The sequence below is a fragment of the Micromesistius poutassou genome (assembly GCF_964030765.1).
Source record: "Micromesistius poutassou genome assembly, chromosome: 2".
NCBI classification, from domain to species: Eukaryota; Metazoa; Chordata; class Actinopteri; order Gadiformes; family Gadidae; genus Micromesistius; species Micromesistius poutassou.
Genome location: NC_140272.1, coordinates 17,857,602 through 17,875,101, shown reverse-complemented (window position 1 = coordinate 17,875,101; position 17,500 = coordinate 17,857,602). Strand labels below are relative to the sequence as shown.

The 17,500-nt window shown below is 43.5% G+C and overlaps 1 protein-coding gene across 1 annotated transcript; it reads right to left on the bottom strand.

Moving 5' to 3' along the window:
* Positions 1-4,266: 4,266 nt before the first annotated feature.
* LOC311339303 (protein FAM72A) lies at positions 4,267-7,856 on the bottom strand. The gene is made up of 4 exons (XM_084464684.1): positions 7,314-7,856; positions 7,032-7,109; positions 6,557-6,681; positions 4,267-6,459 (listed from the first exon to the last, which is right to left on the bottom strand). Exons 1-4 carry the CDS (start codon positions 7,463-7,465, stop codon positions 6,365-6,367), a joined length of 450 nt encoding a protein of 149 aa, XP_084320810.1. The 5' UTR covers positions 7,466-7,856; the 3' UTR covers positions 4,267-6,364.
* Positions 7,857-17,500: the final 9,644 nt, after the last annotated feature.

The following is a 17,500-nucleotide window of genomic DNA, read 5'->3' as shown; positions in this document are numbered from 1 at the left end:
TGTTCATCTCAAATCGTGGCAAAATACGGCTGAATGTTATGTCCGTGGACTGGCTTCAGACTAAACCGGAATATAACGTAGGAAGGAGGGAAGCTTCCAGGCTGCGCCAGAGGCGGTTAGATGAAGTGGAGTACAGAGGTTGAGAGAATCCCTTCTTCTGAGGGGAGAAAGCCTCGGCTTCAGTGTTTTTCCTTGTTCCCAGGTGAATCGACGATCTAGCGTTTCGTGCCTCCGCTGGACATCGTGCTGACGATAAACACGTTTGATGATGACTGCTGTTTGGCTGTTAAGAAATGGGGGTGGAGGGGGGGGAACCTCGCTAAACCCCCTACGGTCCGGGCGTTGGGGGGCGAGGGGGGGAATAAGCATCCAAGTAGACCGCTCCGGATCCCCTCATGACTTAATTAGGGCTCTCTCCCGTTCTCCGCATTAGTTTATTGTATGGAAACAACTTTTATCCCGAATAGTAATCAGCTCGCCCAGAAGAATAGAAGCACAATAAGCAGCCCGTTTGAAGTTTTCCCCTCGCGTTATCTCGCGGGCCCTTCAACAGAAGCCCCTCGCAGGGCGTCCTGGAGGAGGGGGGGCGGCGGGCAGTGCAGATGCATGCAGCATACGTCGTGCAAAAACCTCAACTGTTGCACGCTTCACCTGCAATTAGGGAAATGGATTCCAACACCGAGCATTGTTTTTCTGGATCGAGGCCCTCAAGGGTTTACTGATGTCCTAAAGGCATTGTTTTTATCCTCATTTTCAAATGATCGCGTTGAATAGCCTATAAACCACCTCCCCCTATACGCATACCTTTCATAATTCTGATCCCGTTTAACCACCGCTTAAGCAATGTCACCCACTGAAAGAAATATGAAAAAAAAAAAAAAAAGTAGCTTAATCATGACAGGGAATACATAGGCCTACATCTTATTCAGCTCACCATTTGACCAGCCATACTCATAAAAAAACATTTGAAATAAATGAATGCTCTTTGATGATCCTCGTCCACAGATGGACATCGGCTCGCTAACTTGGTCTCTTAATTGGTGAGGGATTCTTAAAGATGGCCATCAAAAAGTACAGAGGTTTTATTAATCCACCTCGATTTGATTCAAAATAGTCTGCTTCGCCGCACGATAATCAACGTGACCTTTATTTTGACGTCACTGACTCCATTAAAATAAGAAATAATAGAGTTGGACAAAGAGAAAGAACGACAGAGCCTGCTCAAGGGTATTAAAAAGTACTAGGCTAATGATGACGCCGATGATGATGTTTTTAGGATCCTGATCGGTGGTTTGGTCGGCCTGGCCTGCTTGTAGCCTGGTAATGGTGGGCCTAATCTATTTTTTAAATGAAAAAAAAAAAGAAAAAAATTTAGGCTACAGGACTACAATTATTTTTTTAAATGACAATTTGTATCAACGGGTTACAATAACAATTCAAAGTAGTTGTTGTTATTGTAAGCACATTTTACATGTTATTATTATTGATAATAATAATAATAATATTAATAATAATAATAAAATGCCTGTTATCTTTATTCTATTGTTATTCCAAATCCTTTCATTATTATTATCCTATCATTTATATTTGTATTATGAATATTATAATTTGTAGTAGGCCTAGTAGTAGGTAGGCCAAGTAGTGTTAGCAGTAGGGTATTAGGACCATAGGCTTGGTATTGGTAGCCTATTCTTATATTGCTACTGGCTATGATATAGTATTATGATTAGTATTATAATAGCCTAAGTGTTAAGCATGAGGCCTATAAGCAGGCATTATTATTATACAGCAGGCTAGGCCTACCAAGTTGGCTCGTAGTAAAGGAGTCTATTAGTCTTGTGATCAGTCAACTGTAATTCAAATTTGTTGGGTTATTTTTGAATAATTAATCTACACAACCTCAATTACTTTTGCACACTAGATATGATGGAGTCAATAAAATCGACGTTTCTATTTTCACCTGATTTCCAACATATCTGTCCATGGCCTTGTGATCCGCGTTTATATCTGTGTCATAGCGCCATCTATTGGTCATCTACCATATTTTACGGTAAAAATTGTATCTTCTGAATTTATATTTCATCACAAATAGCTATTTGGCTGTCCACTGCTGTATGTGTAAATGTCTTAAAAGTAATAGGTCTTACCAAAAATGTTGATGATTTATGATATGTGCGTGGTACAAATTGTATTATAAAATCAACTATACAATAGGAAATGTACGTAGATTAAAAAATAGAAAAAAAAAATAGATCAACCTTCTTAAAAGGGTCCTTAAAAATAGGACTAGGCTATAAGAAAGGACATAATTTAGATTATTAAAGCAAAGCAGAATACATACAGTCCTTTGGTGATACAACTTAACATACGATAGTGTGTAGCCTATAACAAATATTTTTCCCTTCTACCAAAAAAATCTGCATTGTTCCACTGGTCTAAAACACAATGTAAGTAACATTAAATACACCAAGTCAAAAATAACGTTATATACACCAATAGATCGAGCAGGGCTGGGACGTGGAAAAACTTTAAAATGTATGGAGGGTTGGGTTTTAGGGTTCGCCTTTAAGCCATTTGTTAAGAGTTAGAATTTGGTTTTACCTCTCGGTTTTACCTGTCCCGGGACAGGCTCTTGGTGCCCTCAGAGTTAGGGTTCTTGAAAAGAATCACAGGGTGACTTCTAAAATGAAGGCTATGTGTAGGACAGTATAATATTTGTTTGTAATATTGTCATTTATTTACTGTGTCACCGTTGCAAAAATGTAAGAGCCACAACTGGGGTCTCAAATCAAAAAAGGTTGGGAATCCAGGTCTAGAGGTTTAGAACACCAATATTGATGTATAGGCCTCATAAATACTTAACAGTTTGGGTCTATATTTTAATTTAATCCGTATCATTGACAATCATACATGTATATTTCTGTTGTCTTTTGGATAATTAACAGATGGGTGAACAATGAAGGTGACAATATCTGTTTCCATAGCTTTATCATTATTCATAATATAACACTATATAAGGTGTAATCTTCTCATACCATTATTTCATTACAATAGAGAACGAAGTAGAATAGGAACGCTCGTCTACTCATGAGCTTTTAAGATTCCATGCTGTTGTGATTACAAATATTATCCAGCAGAGGGAGCTACAGAATGGGCTTGGAAATAAAAATAAAAAAAGTATTCATATGTGCCTGCATTAAAAAAATATATATAATCAACTGTTTGACTTTTATTTAACAATTATTGTCTAAATGCTTTTCATTATCATTAATCTAGCTTTATTAGTGTCGTATTATGATGATGTAGGTCTAAACCTTGACCTGTAGGCCTACACCTATAGAATGCCTCACAACAAGCGATAATAAAACATCGAGACACTCCGATCTGAGCTCATTAAATACCACACTTGACTATTCATTTAAAAAAAAGATATAATTGCATTGTGATGGACACCTTTCACTTAAGTGAACCCACTGAATGATCACGGTCATTAAACATACAGTAAATGCATCCTCTGTGTGCCATCTGTCTCTCTGTATATCCGTCGGCCTGCTAGCTGTTGACACACAACACTTAAGCAAGGCACCTGCTCACAGAGCTGCTGGGTTCAATACACACCTGGCCATTCACCAGGCCGTGAACACACACCGCACACCTGCCGGATTAGCCCTCCATATACCGGTCTGTCTCATTTCCTCCCTAACTTAAATCCATGGGTATCTTAAAGCAATATAGCCTACATGAGTAGAGTTGATGTTCTCTGCAGGCAATCCCAGTATAAGGGTTTATTTTGGAAGATGAAAAGCTGGGGTCACATCATTTGCATATTGGTGATAGTTAAGGGTTTCCTCGCCTACAACAAAGGGTACTAATAGACTTACCGGTTCCAAGATCTTAGGTTGTCGTAAATTATGAATTCCTTTCCAAGCAAACTGAGTGTGGGAAAGCCTGCGTCTGCATGTAACACCACAATATTTTTCCCGAAGCCAGATCTTAACCACAAATGCAATATACACAGATATGCGTGTACACAACACATAAATAATGTTGTAGTCGTAGTAATTTGAAAAACAATAATTGATTAAGTGTTGATGAGGACCCAGTTGCAAATGTAAAATATATTTAATCAATCAAACCATCAGTTATCCATCTTATCTGATAGATTTATGCTTTCATGGAATATTATGGCAAAATTGATATCAATATATTGACATCCATACACAGAGACATATCTATCTCCTATAGCTCTATCTATCTTTAAATATTGTTAATGTGTTTGGAACAATAATTTAGCAACATCTGGTTTAGTTAACAGTATCAAGGTGTTCAGGAAAAAAAAAAAGTTTATTAATTGGACAAGCATAAAAAAACTTTTTCAAACTACTAATGCAGTTTCAGTGCAATTCCAAAATATAACATTTTTCAGCAGGGCAAGTTAATCGTATGGTTTGAAACAACCTTTTATATATTATTTTTGATTATCTTTCAACTATTGTGCTAGCCAGCAGAAGCTTAAGAGTGATACCATTGTGAGGTAAACCTGTACACATACAATCTCTAACATACACAGCACAAGTTCACAAATTAATAATTGAATGAGCATAGAAATACAAGTACTGTAGCACAATACAAATCAATGCATAAAAAAAACCTAATAGTAATAAAAAAAAAAAGGAAACAAAGGTTGCAGTGGTTAGAGATATTTGGTTTGTGGGTTTAACAAAATACCCATTTGATGTACTTCCTACGTTAAATATATATATATATATATATATATTTATATATATTAATATTGGTTTATTACATTATACAACTACCAAGATGAGTTCAAGATAAAGGATGACCATAAGTGGAAATGTGATGGAGTTTCAAGAGTCCTTTCCATCCCTCTGGGCCAACTCTGCAGGGATGACCGCTATGACACAAGCTGAATCATAGGTCGACCATTGCTTCAATATAAATACGTGATTCTAGAGAGTCTTTGCCATTGAAGTTGGCATGAATGTTATTGGCAGGAGCCCAAAAACAACAACAAAAAAAAAAATCAATGCAGACGATCTTTCATGCCATATAAATAGGAATTAACATAGTGTCTCTTCTGCGGTGTGAAACGTTCTTCCCTGCGGGTGGAGGGTTGTCAAGTCCCTGTCCAATACTGGATGCTGCCCTTATCACCAGTAACTACCTCCGGTACCTCCGGCAAAGTCATTTGGATACAAAGGGGAGGTTGACGCCGACTGTATTTGAACTCAGTCTGCAGGCGTGGTACACAGTTGATTTAGAAAAAACATTTTAGAAATAGACGGGACTGCTAAGATTGAAACCTAGACAAGGTACAAAGATGACAGTGTCACAACAACTTGGATGTGCTTCATTGAAGTGCTGATTTAGTCCTTCGTTGCTACAGTCAGCCTGTTAGAAATGTTCTGACCTGTCGCTGAAACCCTTTTTTTTTTTGCCTTTTATCAATGTTGCACTGCAGCAATTATTATTAATATTTTTTTAATTCTAGCTCTGCTGTACTCTTAAACCTTAAAGCTGGAAAATTCAAGAGTTTGACTGGGGAAATGTTAAAGAGACATGACAGAGCCAGTGCAAGCATACCACATACAAATATGTTATTATCTTTTATCAAAAACTCCCCCTGTCATTTATCAAGGTGACAAACACATATTGTAACGGACACTTATTCTGTGGATGAGAATGCATAGTTGATGGAACCTCAGCCAGCGAAGTATTGTGTTAAATATGCCGGGGGAAAAGCAAGTGGTAAATTAACTCATTTGTGCCATTGCCCCTAGTACATGAAATTTAAATAGCAATTTACTTTTAAGAAAGCACACCTTGGGAATATAAGACTTAAACACATACCTGTCAACAGGAGTATGTCGTTTGCAGCAGAATTAAAGTATATTTCTAAAAAAATACCAGCTGCAATCATCTCAGGAAATAAACAACTAATTGTAAACAGGGTCAAAAAATAAAAACAGCATTCACTGTCAACCCAAACCTATAATTGCTTGTTTGTGTTCTCAAACCCAAGTCAGCTCAGTGTTATCAAATGAATTGTGAGCGTATTGACTGGATCGAAACACTAAAGAAAATATGCATCAAGTCAGTTTATTTAACATGTTGGCATTCTTCAGCATGTCTTAAGATAGCCCACAGCAAGACCAAAATAAGAATAGGAATCAGTGTGTGTGTGTGTGTGACTTTGTGACTGCTTAATAAGATGGGATGGGGGGGGGGGGAAGGCATGGTCACAAGTTAAGGCCTCTCTTCTTACTGTCCTCGCAAGCAAAGGGTCCACGCCCAACCCTTAGACGCCCACTGACAGGCGCCTTTTGGTTCTCGATCTTCCAACTTACCTGATACACTCTTCCTCGGAGGGGCTCTCCGAGTCTTCATCGTCACTATCCTCAAGCTCAGGTAGGTCTCCCCACAGCAGCAGATTTAGGCCTGCAGTGTGTCAGTTTTGCAGGTGATTAGTTATTTATTGATATTCGACTATTTTAGAATTTCAATACATTTTACAAACAAAATAATTGATACTGGCCTGTAGCATCCAGTCTGTTGAGGGTGGACACAGCGTCGCTATTGAACATCCAGAAGTGCCCATTGTTACAGGACAGGAGGCATGGTTTGCAGGGGGCCACGACATGATAGCCGACAACATTGCCGCTGATAGGACAGTGAGTGTGTATGTGGGGAGAGACAGGGAGACAAAGGACAAACATATGTCAGCATTTCATAAAGAGTACCTGTGAAAACTGCTAGCTCCACCAGATAGCGTCTATTATCCCCCTGATGTTTTTAGCATGCAACAAAGGCCATGGTATACAAAGCAGCTTGCAATGACCCATTTGGAGCTTATATGTTACATTTAAGTTTTAACATTGCAAGTTACGTATATCTTATGCCAAATGGAAAAGCAGATATCTCTACAGATTCCTCATCTGTCTGGGCCAGTGTTGGAATCAAAACCAACAGTACAATTTATGTTAACTCAATAACTGGACTTATACTTATACCACTTAAGACAGGCGATGTCTCTCAGTTTGCACTTGCAGCTTTCGGTGGAATAGCAGCTGGCCACAAAGTCAACAGTCCTAGGGGGGCATGTAAAAAAATATACATTGAATGAACAATGCACAGATTAAGAAATGAATCATGGGTTCTACATACCATCATTTCATGAAATATAGGTCACTAGAAGGAATAGTGAGGACCAATAAGTTTTAAATCAAACAATTACACGAGTGTATAGCAATAACCAACTCACAATAATAAATTATAACAACATAAACACTTACCTATTAGGTGGTATATCGGTGGAAAACAGCTCGATCTCTGCATCTGCGAGGAGCACCGCTTTCATGCCCCTGGTGCAGAGGAGACTTCCACAGAACACGCAGTTGACTTGGGTGACACATTTGTTTTTGAAATTAGCGTTAGATGTGGACATGGCTGTTGCGACCCGAGCCAACCTGTGCCTCACAACCTCCCGAAGGCCAAGACGTCTGCTCTCGATCACTAACCAGGCAGTGAATGTACGCGATGTCTTCACTCATGAATAGGAACGTCGAGCGTTTCCCTTCCCTTCTTCGGGGTTTAGAACCGTAATCTGTTTTTCAGCATTTACCTACAAGCCGTCGAGGTCTGTGTCCTTGTGATGGCACTTTTGTTTTGCGAAGCCACGCAGCGTTGGTTGGATAGCACGGAGGGACGCGCGTCAATAAAGTGTTTATAGATAATTCAGCAACGACGCGTGTACATTAGCGTGTAGCAAGCCTTGTTTGGCATTGTTGGTTTTCATCAAGACAGAATGTACCTCGCAGCTATAGGGTTAGCTGACAGCTTTGTTGTTTATAACTTCCTGGTATTTGACAACACTTCCTGAAACATTCTTTAAACGACATCACAACGCACCGTGATTGGGTACGATTCACCACACGCCACGCGATTGGGCAGCCTTATGTGACGTAGGCTCAAATATTATCTTTCCCCCTGGAAACACATTTGAATTATTTGAAGAATAAAGTGGAGGAATAATAGGCATTTGCAAACACAATAACACCTTTTGAAATTTACTAGCTGGTGGATATTTCAAGATATTTAACAAAAATATAAGTAAGGTATTTCTGTTCTGGCAAAGCGAACCACGGTCACATATGGTCATAGATTGTGTATAAATAGAAATAGGCCTCATATCCAATACTAAATATACAGGCCTATATTTTACGAGGACTGTATATTTGTAAGGTGTAAGGCCTACTGTCTCGAATCACATTTTCATTTGAATCACAGCCAATTGAATCTGCGGGGTCTCCCAGCAATACCGTAGACATACCAATGCACATAGGCCTACGTGCATTAACAATGAAATGCTTTTACCAGATGCTATTCTCTTCCGTTGACTCAATATGTAAATGTAGTCTAATTTTCACTTTCAATTACAGTCCCGGAAAGTCCCGTACGCTTTAAATGCAGGATTTAATTTAGGCTTGGTCGTTCTTTAGTCGAGACTTGTACATTTCAAAACATGTATTTTGGTGATGTTTCATGCGTGGTAGAAAATAGGATTGGGAATTGACAATAATAGACGGCAACTTTTCTATTCAGTCGATAGAAAGTCCCGACAAATGATGGATGCGGTCCGTGCGTGAATGCGTCTGTGCATGTCTGTCCTGCGCAGTGACCAGCCATCCTCCTCGTTCTTCTCACTCCAGGGAGGACCAGACTAGAGCCACACAGTATCGTCGCGGTCGCCGAGACCAGGCGAGTACCCCAACTTTTAATTTCGACTCAGGAGTAAACAACAGTCGCCGTGTATAAGAAGTCCCAGCTTTTTTTTTCTTCTTCTTCTTCAAAGGAATGAGCTTCCCTTCACCCTTACTTTATCTGCACGCTAACAGTTTTTTTTTTTTGAGGAGGCGTTAATGCACGGACTCACACGAATGGGAATACACAGCAGCGCCAAACTCACAATGCGCCCCGAGTGAAGACCGACACAGACATTACAGAGCCGCGGGCAGAGTAAAAAAGCTCGTATTTTCCGTGGTGTTTTTCCAACTCGGTTGCAGTAGCACTTCTGGACAATTGACTTATTGATATTAAAAAAGAAATTGCCTAACTGCGCGGGCAAGTCGCCTATTTGATCCACAACGCAGCCATGACGTCTCCGGCGAAATTCCGAAAGGACAAGGAGATCGTGGCCGAATATGAAACTCAAGTTAAAGGTAAACTTTTTCACATCTTTACGTTGAACTGCCCTACATTGTGGATGTGTCGGACACTGATCCAAATAAATGCAATGCAACACAATGTGGTCACCCATTTATCCCACTGCATGAGCTTTCCAACTCGTTTCGATGATCACAGCTAGCTGCATATCTGTCCAGTTCCGTATGCTATTGGTCAGTGAAATGCCATTATGGTATTTTCAGCATTTTGGGTTGTGGCATGAACGGCTTCAATCATTCAAACAATATGATCATGTATCACTAAGCATCTGCCTGCCTGCAGCTACACATAACACTGCACACACGGTCAACAAAGATCAATGATTGTTGAATTGTGGTTTGATATGCAGATATTTAGTATGAACTTCAATATATACGAGGCCCATGTGAAGGCTATCCATTTGTGTGGGTCGTAGGCTGTATCCCCTTTGCTAGGATTCGACATGCCGGTGGAACAACGCAGGGCGTTTTCTCTCTCTCGCCTGCATGTCTGTGGCGATGTGTTGGCGTTCACGAGGCGCTGCAAGTGTAAATTGTGCTACTAAGCGTATCCATGTGTCCGGAAAAAAAACTGTTCCAAAACGATGGTAATCGACATGTAACCCTACAAGGAGTCTCCCACGTATTTACCCAGAACTAGCAAAGCACAATATCATGCAAGAGTCCTGGGGGCGGAGGGGGGTTGGGGGGTTGGGCAGGGGGGGGGCGGTGGGGTAAGAAGCCGTTTAACTATCTACCTGCTCATATTCTACCTTCCGACATCCTTATCGGAAAGATTGAGCGGTATCTTCTTTGTCTTATATAATGCCAACAATGTAGCCGAGGTCAGTACAAGAGGATTCCGAGCATGGCGAACATCAAAATTCCAATTTTATTTTGCAATGGATGATTAGCAGATGAGTCCCCCCCCGCTCCACTCCCACCCTCCCATTTTCCTTCAACACTCCCATCATGATTTGGACATTATGAGAGTCAAATTATGACAAGGCCAGTGGACATGGACAGCCAGTCAGATACACGAAGTTGTATTGAGACAGTCTTACCACAGAGTTTACTCGCTGTTCTCCTGACAGTCTGCTGCATTATTTCAAGGCTGCTGGTTGTATTGGAGGAAGTGGGTAAAGCACTCAGTGTGGTCTCAGGAAGATTGTGGATATACACAATTCCAAAACTTATCTTAACATATGGAAGGCCATTTGAACACACAACGTATGTCCTGCGAGCAGAGTCTCTCTGTCCAGGTGTCCCTCTGGCCGTGGGGTTTGTGCGCGGAGCAGCAGTGGTAGAGGCGTTCCCTGTCCACGTGGATTTGTGAGGAGTGTCTGCTGAGCGGGTTAGGAGGATGGACGATGTGGTGTTTGTCCATCGACCCCCCCCCCCCCCCCTGCTGAATTGATTCGGCTGTCAAGATGCACACTTCGCTGCACTCTCGTCGACCATAACTATTGCTCTCTGGCTTGCTCATGTCTTTCTTTCTTTCTTTCTTTCGTTCTTTATTTCTTTCCTTATTTTCACTGTGTGTGTGTGTGTGTGTCCGTGTCCTGTGACTCCTGTCATTAGTTGGAACACCAGTGGTGTTCCTCTGGCAAGGTATCATGTACAACAAATACAAGCTACAACACGGACACCTGTACTGTTAAGAGGGAGGGAAATATTCTTGGAAGGCACCATGACACATTTACGATTTTTAGACTCCCCACAACCCTTTGAGTGTCAAATCTCTGAAAATCGCTTTTCTTCAATAGCAGACATGTTTTAATGAGGATCATAGTATCCGATTCCTCATGGCATCTTGTTTCTTGTGTGATTCTGTCAGCCTTGGCCCACTGGATTGACGTGTGGCATGATGTACTGTTTACAGTAGCCTACGGGAGAAAGGACCGGGGCTAGATTGTGAATCAGGCTCCTGTCTCTCTCGCTTAGCCGAGAGGGGATGGCCTGAGGTGTGGAATATCTCCTCCATGCACCTTGACCATGAACACACAGAGACACACACAGACACAGACAGACACACAGACACAGATACAGAGAGAGAGATAGTAATTTGAATAAAGAGATTTGGCACTGGTGGGTACCAGGGGAGCTGAAGCGTAAGCAAACACCTGAGTTAGTGCGGTAGACCAGTTTATGCAGGGCTGAATCTTTAAAGTAGGAGCAGGAATGCTGCAGTCCAGATGGTTATGCGGCTGCGTTCTGGAATACAGCGTTGGAATGAGCTTCATTCTTGAGTGATGGGGTTTTGGAGAAAGCTCATTTTAGGGAGTGGAACCATGTATCTGACCATCACACCACATCCCTGTAACACGCATACCGAATAAACGAAAGGTATCTGCTTCTCTTGGCTGTCTGCTCACACGTGAGGCTGTTTCGGAACAACCAGGGACACGTGACACGTGATGTCCCCGATTCACAAACACACAGGCACGCACGCGCACAGGCGGTCATAGGTCAAAGCGGACGACCGGGAGAAGGGGTCCACATAATGCTACCCGGGGGGGGGGGGGCCATCCTGATAACCCAGCCCGGAGAACAACACACAGGAGCATCCCTGATGGGTGGTGTTAAAGCCTAGGCAACCCGTCCCTCGGAAATGTAGCGGTACGTGTGTATGGTCAATGCCATTAAATGTACAGTCCACCTTGCGTTGCTGCTACCGTCCGGCTGTGTGTGTTGATGGTGCACCGGAAGCACAAAAGAAGAAAAAAAAAAGCAGTGGAACGGCAGAAGCAGCAGCAGCAGTTCTGTGGATGTGTGTACGGCGTCATGCGTCAGCATGAAACGGGCTTCTAATGAGCAGCTTACCAACTGCGAGGCTGTAGTTTGCGATACGCCGTTGTCTATTTGATATGGAAGAGTACGTGTGCATGGGGTGTAGTGGGCCTGTGGAAATGACTCGTAGATGTAAGTTCACACTGATAATACAGTACAAAGATGCCGCTTAACAAGGGAGTGAACTATATGTTCTGCCTCTGGGATGTTTTGGGAAGACCTCTTTCTGTCCCCACTTCATAACTGTTCACAACATTCATTGAATCACCAAAAAGACCCCCTAATCAATGTATCTGCAATGGCTATTCATGGTCACATTGTATTGATTGGCTCAATGGTGCCAGCGGTGCGGTGACCACAATTTAAAGTGTGTGTGTGTGTGTGTGTGTGTGTGTGTGTGTGTGTGTGTGTGTGTGTGTGTGTGTGTGTGTGTGTGTGTGTGTGTGTGTGTGTGTGTGTGTGTGTGTGTGTGTGTGTGTGTGTGTGTGTGTGTGTGTGTGTGTGTGTGTGTTCCAGCCAAACTCCTGATCCCGGGCTTAACACAAACATACTTCCTGACTGATTATTTAACCACTGTCAGCGGTTTCTATTCAGTGTGTGACTGACACACACACACACACACACACACACACACACACACACACACACACACACACACACACACACAGATTGAAAGCAGTGAGTCTGTCTGCAACTTCCTGTTTAGACCCTGGGCTTTTACGGGAATGACCTGTACTTTCTGATCTCCCGTTGCCACACACACACACACACCATGTGTCAGTATCCTCTCTGCCAGGGTGGAATATCCGCCAGCAGACTGAACAGAAGTATCTCTCAGATCAGATGCCAGTACAATGAAACGGGCGGAAAAAAAAAATGTTGACGCATCAGATGGAGCGAAAGATTATTTTAATCAACATCCTCAAACGGCATGTATCGTGGACTGTTTGTCTACGTCTCATCCCTGCCCCTCTGATGCATGGTGTGCTGTTTCAGCAAGGTCTCTGTGTGCATCGTTGTCTGGTCTCTCTCTCTTTTCAAATTACAAACGTAATCGCGGCTGACGGAGAAACACACAGAGCCTTTTATCGCACACACCTTGAGAATTGAGATCAACAAACATTGTTTGGAGATGGAGAGACACATGCGTGCGGGGTGTAGGCATGTCTTCATCGCGCGGGTTGTTGGATCGAGATCACAGCCGTCTTAACCGTCAACATTCTTAATAGGCTCCAGTCTGAAGATGCATCTAAACATTGTGTGCTGATGATGATAACCGTTTATAGTCAAGACGACATGCAGAGTAACCGGTATAGGTGTGCTGAAAAGCTCCAGAGATAACGAGAGAGAGAGAGAGAGAGAGAGAGAGAGAGAGAGAGAGAGAGAGAGAGAGAGAGAGAGAGAGAGAGAGAGAGAGAGAGAGAGAGAGAGAGAGAGAGAGAGAGAGAGAGAGAGAGAGAGAGAGAGAGAGAGAGAGAGAGAGAGAGAGAGAGAGAGAGAGAGAGAGAGAGAGAGAGAGAGAGAGAGAGAGAGAGAGAGAGGCAAACAGCCGTAGGAGCCTAGTAGGTGAGGCCATTCTTCTCTAAGACAACTGGTGCACGTTAGGCTCCAGATGTACTTGGATGCTTTGATTGGGCAACAGATAATCTGTTTCGTTGATCTTGACAATTTGGCCTCCGCCCCCACCAGTAGGGCCTCAGCGCAACGGCATGATGTGATTGGCTTGAACTTTCACTCCCTCATTTCGTGTGTGTCTGTGTGTGTGTGTGTGTGTGTGCACACCCGCGCATATGCTTGTGTTTGCACTGACATGCACGTGATGGAATCAATAGATGCTCAAAGGTGTAAGTGTACCCCCTGCTGACGTTTGAGGCGGAAAAACTTGAATAAAAAAGCTTTACTGAATGTATAACAGTGATGACCCGAGCCTTTGTGGTCACCTGCATAGTGGATTTAGGGTCGTCATGTTGTCAACGGTGGTTAAGCTGTTTCGGTGTAGGGGTGTTTTTTAGAGGTCTTGACCCCTGCAAGGGTCTTCCATTCTCCTTTCCCTTTTATGTGGTCTTTGCATACGGACACACATAGCAACAGCAGAACAACCTGTGAGAGTGTGCAAGAATGTGTAAGGCGAGCTCTGCCATTGCCAACACCCTCGGGAGTCTTTCTCCTACTCGGTCGCCCTTTCAATCTCTCTCCTTCTTTCAGTGTGTGTGTATTAGACGAACAATCAAACCATTGTCACAACCACCGGGTATCCCCACTATTCTTTTCCTTTTTATTTTTGGATTTTTCTTTTCCCTTTCGTTGAAACTCATTGTGTTTGTCAGGTTATGTTGAAATTGTACACACTTCTGCAGTCTGGTTTATCTTGATGATTTCCACTTTATAATTGTGGTGTGTGATTCAATGATTAACAATCCAGCTGTGTGTGTGTGTGTGTGTGTGTGTGTGTGTGTGTGTGTGTGTGTGTGTGTGTGTGTGTGTGTGTGTGTGTGTGTGTGTGTGTGTGTGTGTGTGTGTGTGTGTGTGTGTGTGTGTGTGTTCACAGTGATGAGTACAACTTTCAACAACAGAAGGATCTATACATAGCCAAGTATGCCAGAGACAAAGCACATTCATATTCTGTAAAAAAAAAACAATCACCAGAGAAAGGGGGGGGGGGGGTGGGGGTTAGAAAGGTTGGCTTACTCTCCCTGGGGGGGGAGCCAAAGGAAACAGGCTGTGTGTTTGAACAGCCCTCATACGTGGACATGGAATGGAAGAGGAAGAAAGGCAGGAGTTTTGGGAGCAGACAGGGGAAGGAGGGAGAGAGGGAGGCAGGGGTGAAAATGGACAAGAAGCAGGGACTGGTGAAAAAAAAAAAAAAGCAAGGAGACCAAAATGCATAATGGAGGAAAATGTAACACTAGCATCTGTCAGTGTGTATATGCGAGTGTTGGATGTGTAAGGGAGTTACTTTTATTAGCCTCTTTCTTTCTCTCTCTCTCTCTCTCTCTTCTCTGCTACTTCCCCCTTCATCGTTGGCTCCTCTTCTAGCAGGCACACTGGTGGTTGCCAGGGTTACTGGATTGCCCCCATTTTTCTGTGTTTGTCAGGAGAGAAGGAGACTGGGAAAGAATAATGTAGATTTCCTCTCCCCTGTAGGGTCTGGCTAATCAGGTTACCACTTCACTCTCCTCTCTCTCTCGCGCTCTCTGACACACACACACACACACACAACACACACACACACACACACACACACACACACACACACACACACACACACACACACACACACACACACACACACACACACACACACACACACACCGAGAGAGAGGGGAACCTTGGGAAGGGGTTTTTGGCGCTCCCCTATAGCCTAGCTTTAGGATTGTGGTTCAGTTCATCGAGCGCTCCACCGACTCCCCCCCAATCCAGCCCTCTCATCTCTCCCCCTGCACATGCTCTCAATTTCTTCGCTGGTCTGCCTTTGGGACTCTGTGTGTGTGTGTGTGTGTGTGCGGTGTATTTGTGGCAATGAGAGATTTTTGGGGAAATACATTATGTTTTATTTGTAAAACTCTCCGCAAAGAGTCACCAGTTTTTCTATTCACGGCTTATGATTTACGTTTAGTTTTTTTTGCGTCATAAGATTGCAAACATGTCACACAACAACTCATCTAAATTTAGTGGTTGGTGGGGGGGGGGGTGGAGAAGCAGGTATGGCCATCCATTGCTGTCTGGGAAAAACAAATGTTGGCATGTGTCTTGTGTGTTTGGTGCCGGTGAGGAGCAATAGCATGCCATCCAGGGTTCACACCTCCGCTAACGCCGTTTTAATGAAGCCATTCATCACGGCTCCTCGGCCGGATCTGGGAACACATGGGGACCAGCAGCAGCAGCAGCAGACACACACACATTGCTACCTTCAACACAAACGCCGTCACTCGCCCCTCGTTCCCTCTCCTCCTTTCTCCTGGGAACAATGCGCTTGTAGCATGTCTTTCTGGTTTTGAGCGTGCGTGGGGAGTTGTTTTGAGGACACCGTGTTCCTTCTGCCGCTCGTCCTGCTATAAGGATGTGTGCCGATTGGAAGACAAACTCTTGCTATTTTTGGGGGCGTGTTTTCGTCGTTAAGCTCTCTCGGCCCGCCGGAAGAGCAATTGTCCGCACTAGATGCGATGTTTGATTTGGTCGAATGACTGCGGTAGAGGGAGCTGGGCCCCGGCAGGGGAGCCCATCGTCAGAAGAGTGCTGAGTCTGCGCCAACGGGGGGGGGGGGGGAAGAGATTGTAGTGGCGGTTGTTGTCGCTGAAGCCCCATGGATCATCGTAGACCCGCTCTCGGCAATGACAAAAAGGGTGGATTAAACGATGCGTCTGTCGCCAGCCGTCAGTAGGGGGGGGGGGGGGGGGGGGGGGGGGTTACGACACTTCTCTTTTGGCTTTAGTTTTGCAGATGCAGGATAGGAGCTATTAATAGGCACCTCATCACATACATTTATAGAAATCGAAGTATATCCTTCCTGGCTTATGTTATTTGTATGAATGAACAAACCAAATAATACACAAAAGGTATGTGGCTAATAATATACATCAACGTGTGTGTGTGTGTGTGTGTGTCTGTGTGTGTGATCAGACGACTCCTGGCTCCCTGACACACAAGGTTTGTAAAGAGTTGGTACTTTCCCTCCCTCATGTTCTAGTCCTCTGCTATCCCCTCACCCTTTTCACTCAAACCAGATGTACTGTATGTCCCGTACAAACCCCCCTACCGCAGAAAGACACACACGTGCACGCATGTGCACAACACTCGCACTCGCTCTCTCTCTCTCCTCTCTCTAAATACACTAGAATGTTTACCGTGCCCGTAATGAGCTTAGGATGAGGATCACTGCAGGTGACGGGATCCTTAGGACAAGCTAACAGATGTGTTGCCTGTCTGTCACACAATCCCCAGGAGGACGGTCCCCGCATTCCAGGCTGCTCATTATACACAAGCGATCACACACATGCACGCACACATTTACATGCAAGCGTGCCTGTGTGTAGGCGCACTGACATGCGTGCGTGTGCGCGTGTGTGTGTGTTTGTGATTGCTTGTGTTTATTGTAATTAAAGTTGTGCCCTGACACGTTGATACTGGTACCAAGGCCTGACGTTGAAATCCTAGCTTAAAGTATTCTATTTATGTTGTTTCCCTCGTTGTCTGTTTGACGTTATGGATGCAGCAGCTCATTCCAGAGGCCAGATATTCATCCAACTGCTTTGCTGCCACGATTTTCAACCCGCCAATCTCTCTGTGGACAGAAACACAGACTGTGTGTGTGTGTGTGTGTGTGTGTGTGTGTGTGTGTGTGTGTGTGTGTGTGTGTGTGTGTGTGTGTGAGACCCCCAAAGGCTGACATGTTTTGTTCTCTCTTACTTGTTTAAGCATGTCCCAGGGCAGTGAAATAAGCATGTTGTTGTCGCAGTGGTTCACCTACCATGGCGCCTGTTGGTAAATGA

Bases quoted from the DNA above. Each gene is read 5' to 3' on its own strand.
- LOC311339303 (XM_084464684.1), bottom strand. From the start codon at position 7,465: ATGTCCACATCTAACGCTAATTTCAAAAACAAATGTGTCACCCAAGTC. The intron at 6,682-7,031 runs GTATAAGTATAA...CTGTCCTATCAG, and splicing joins GACATCGCCTGTCTTAAGTG to CGGCAATGTTGTCGGCTATC. The intron at 6,460-6,556 runs GCCAGTATCAAT...GACACACTGCAG, and splicing joins CAACAGACTGGATGCTACAG to GCCTAAATCTGCTGCTGTGG.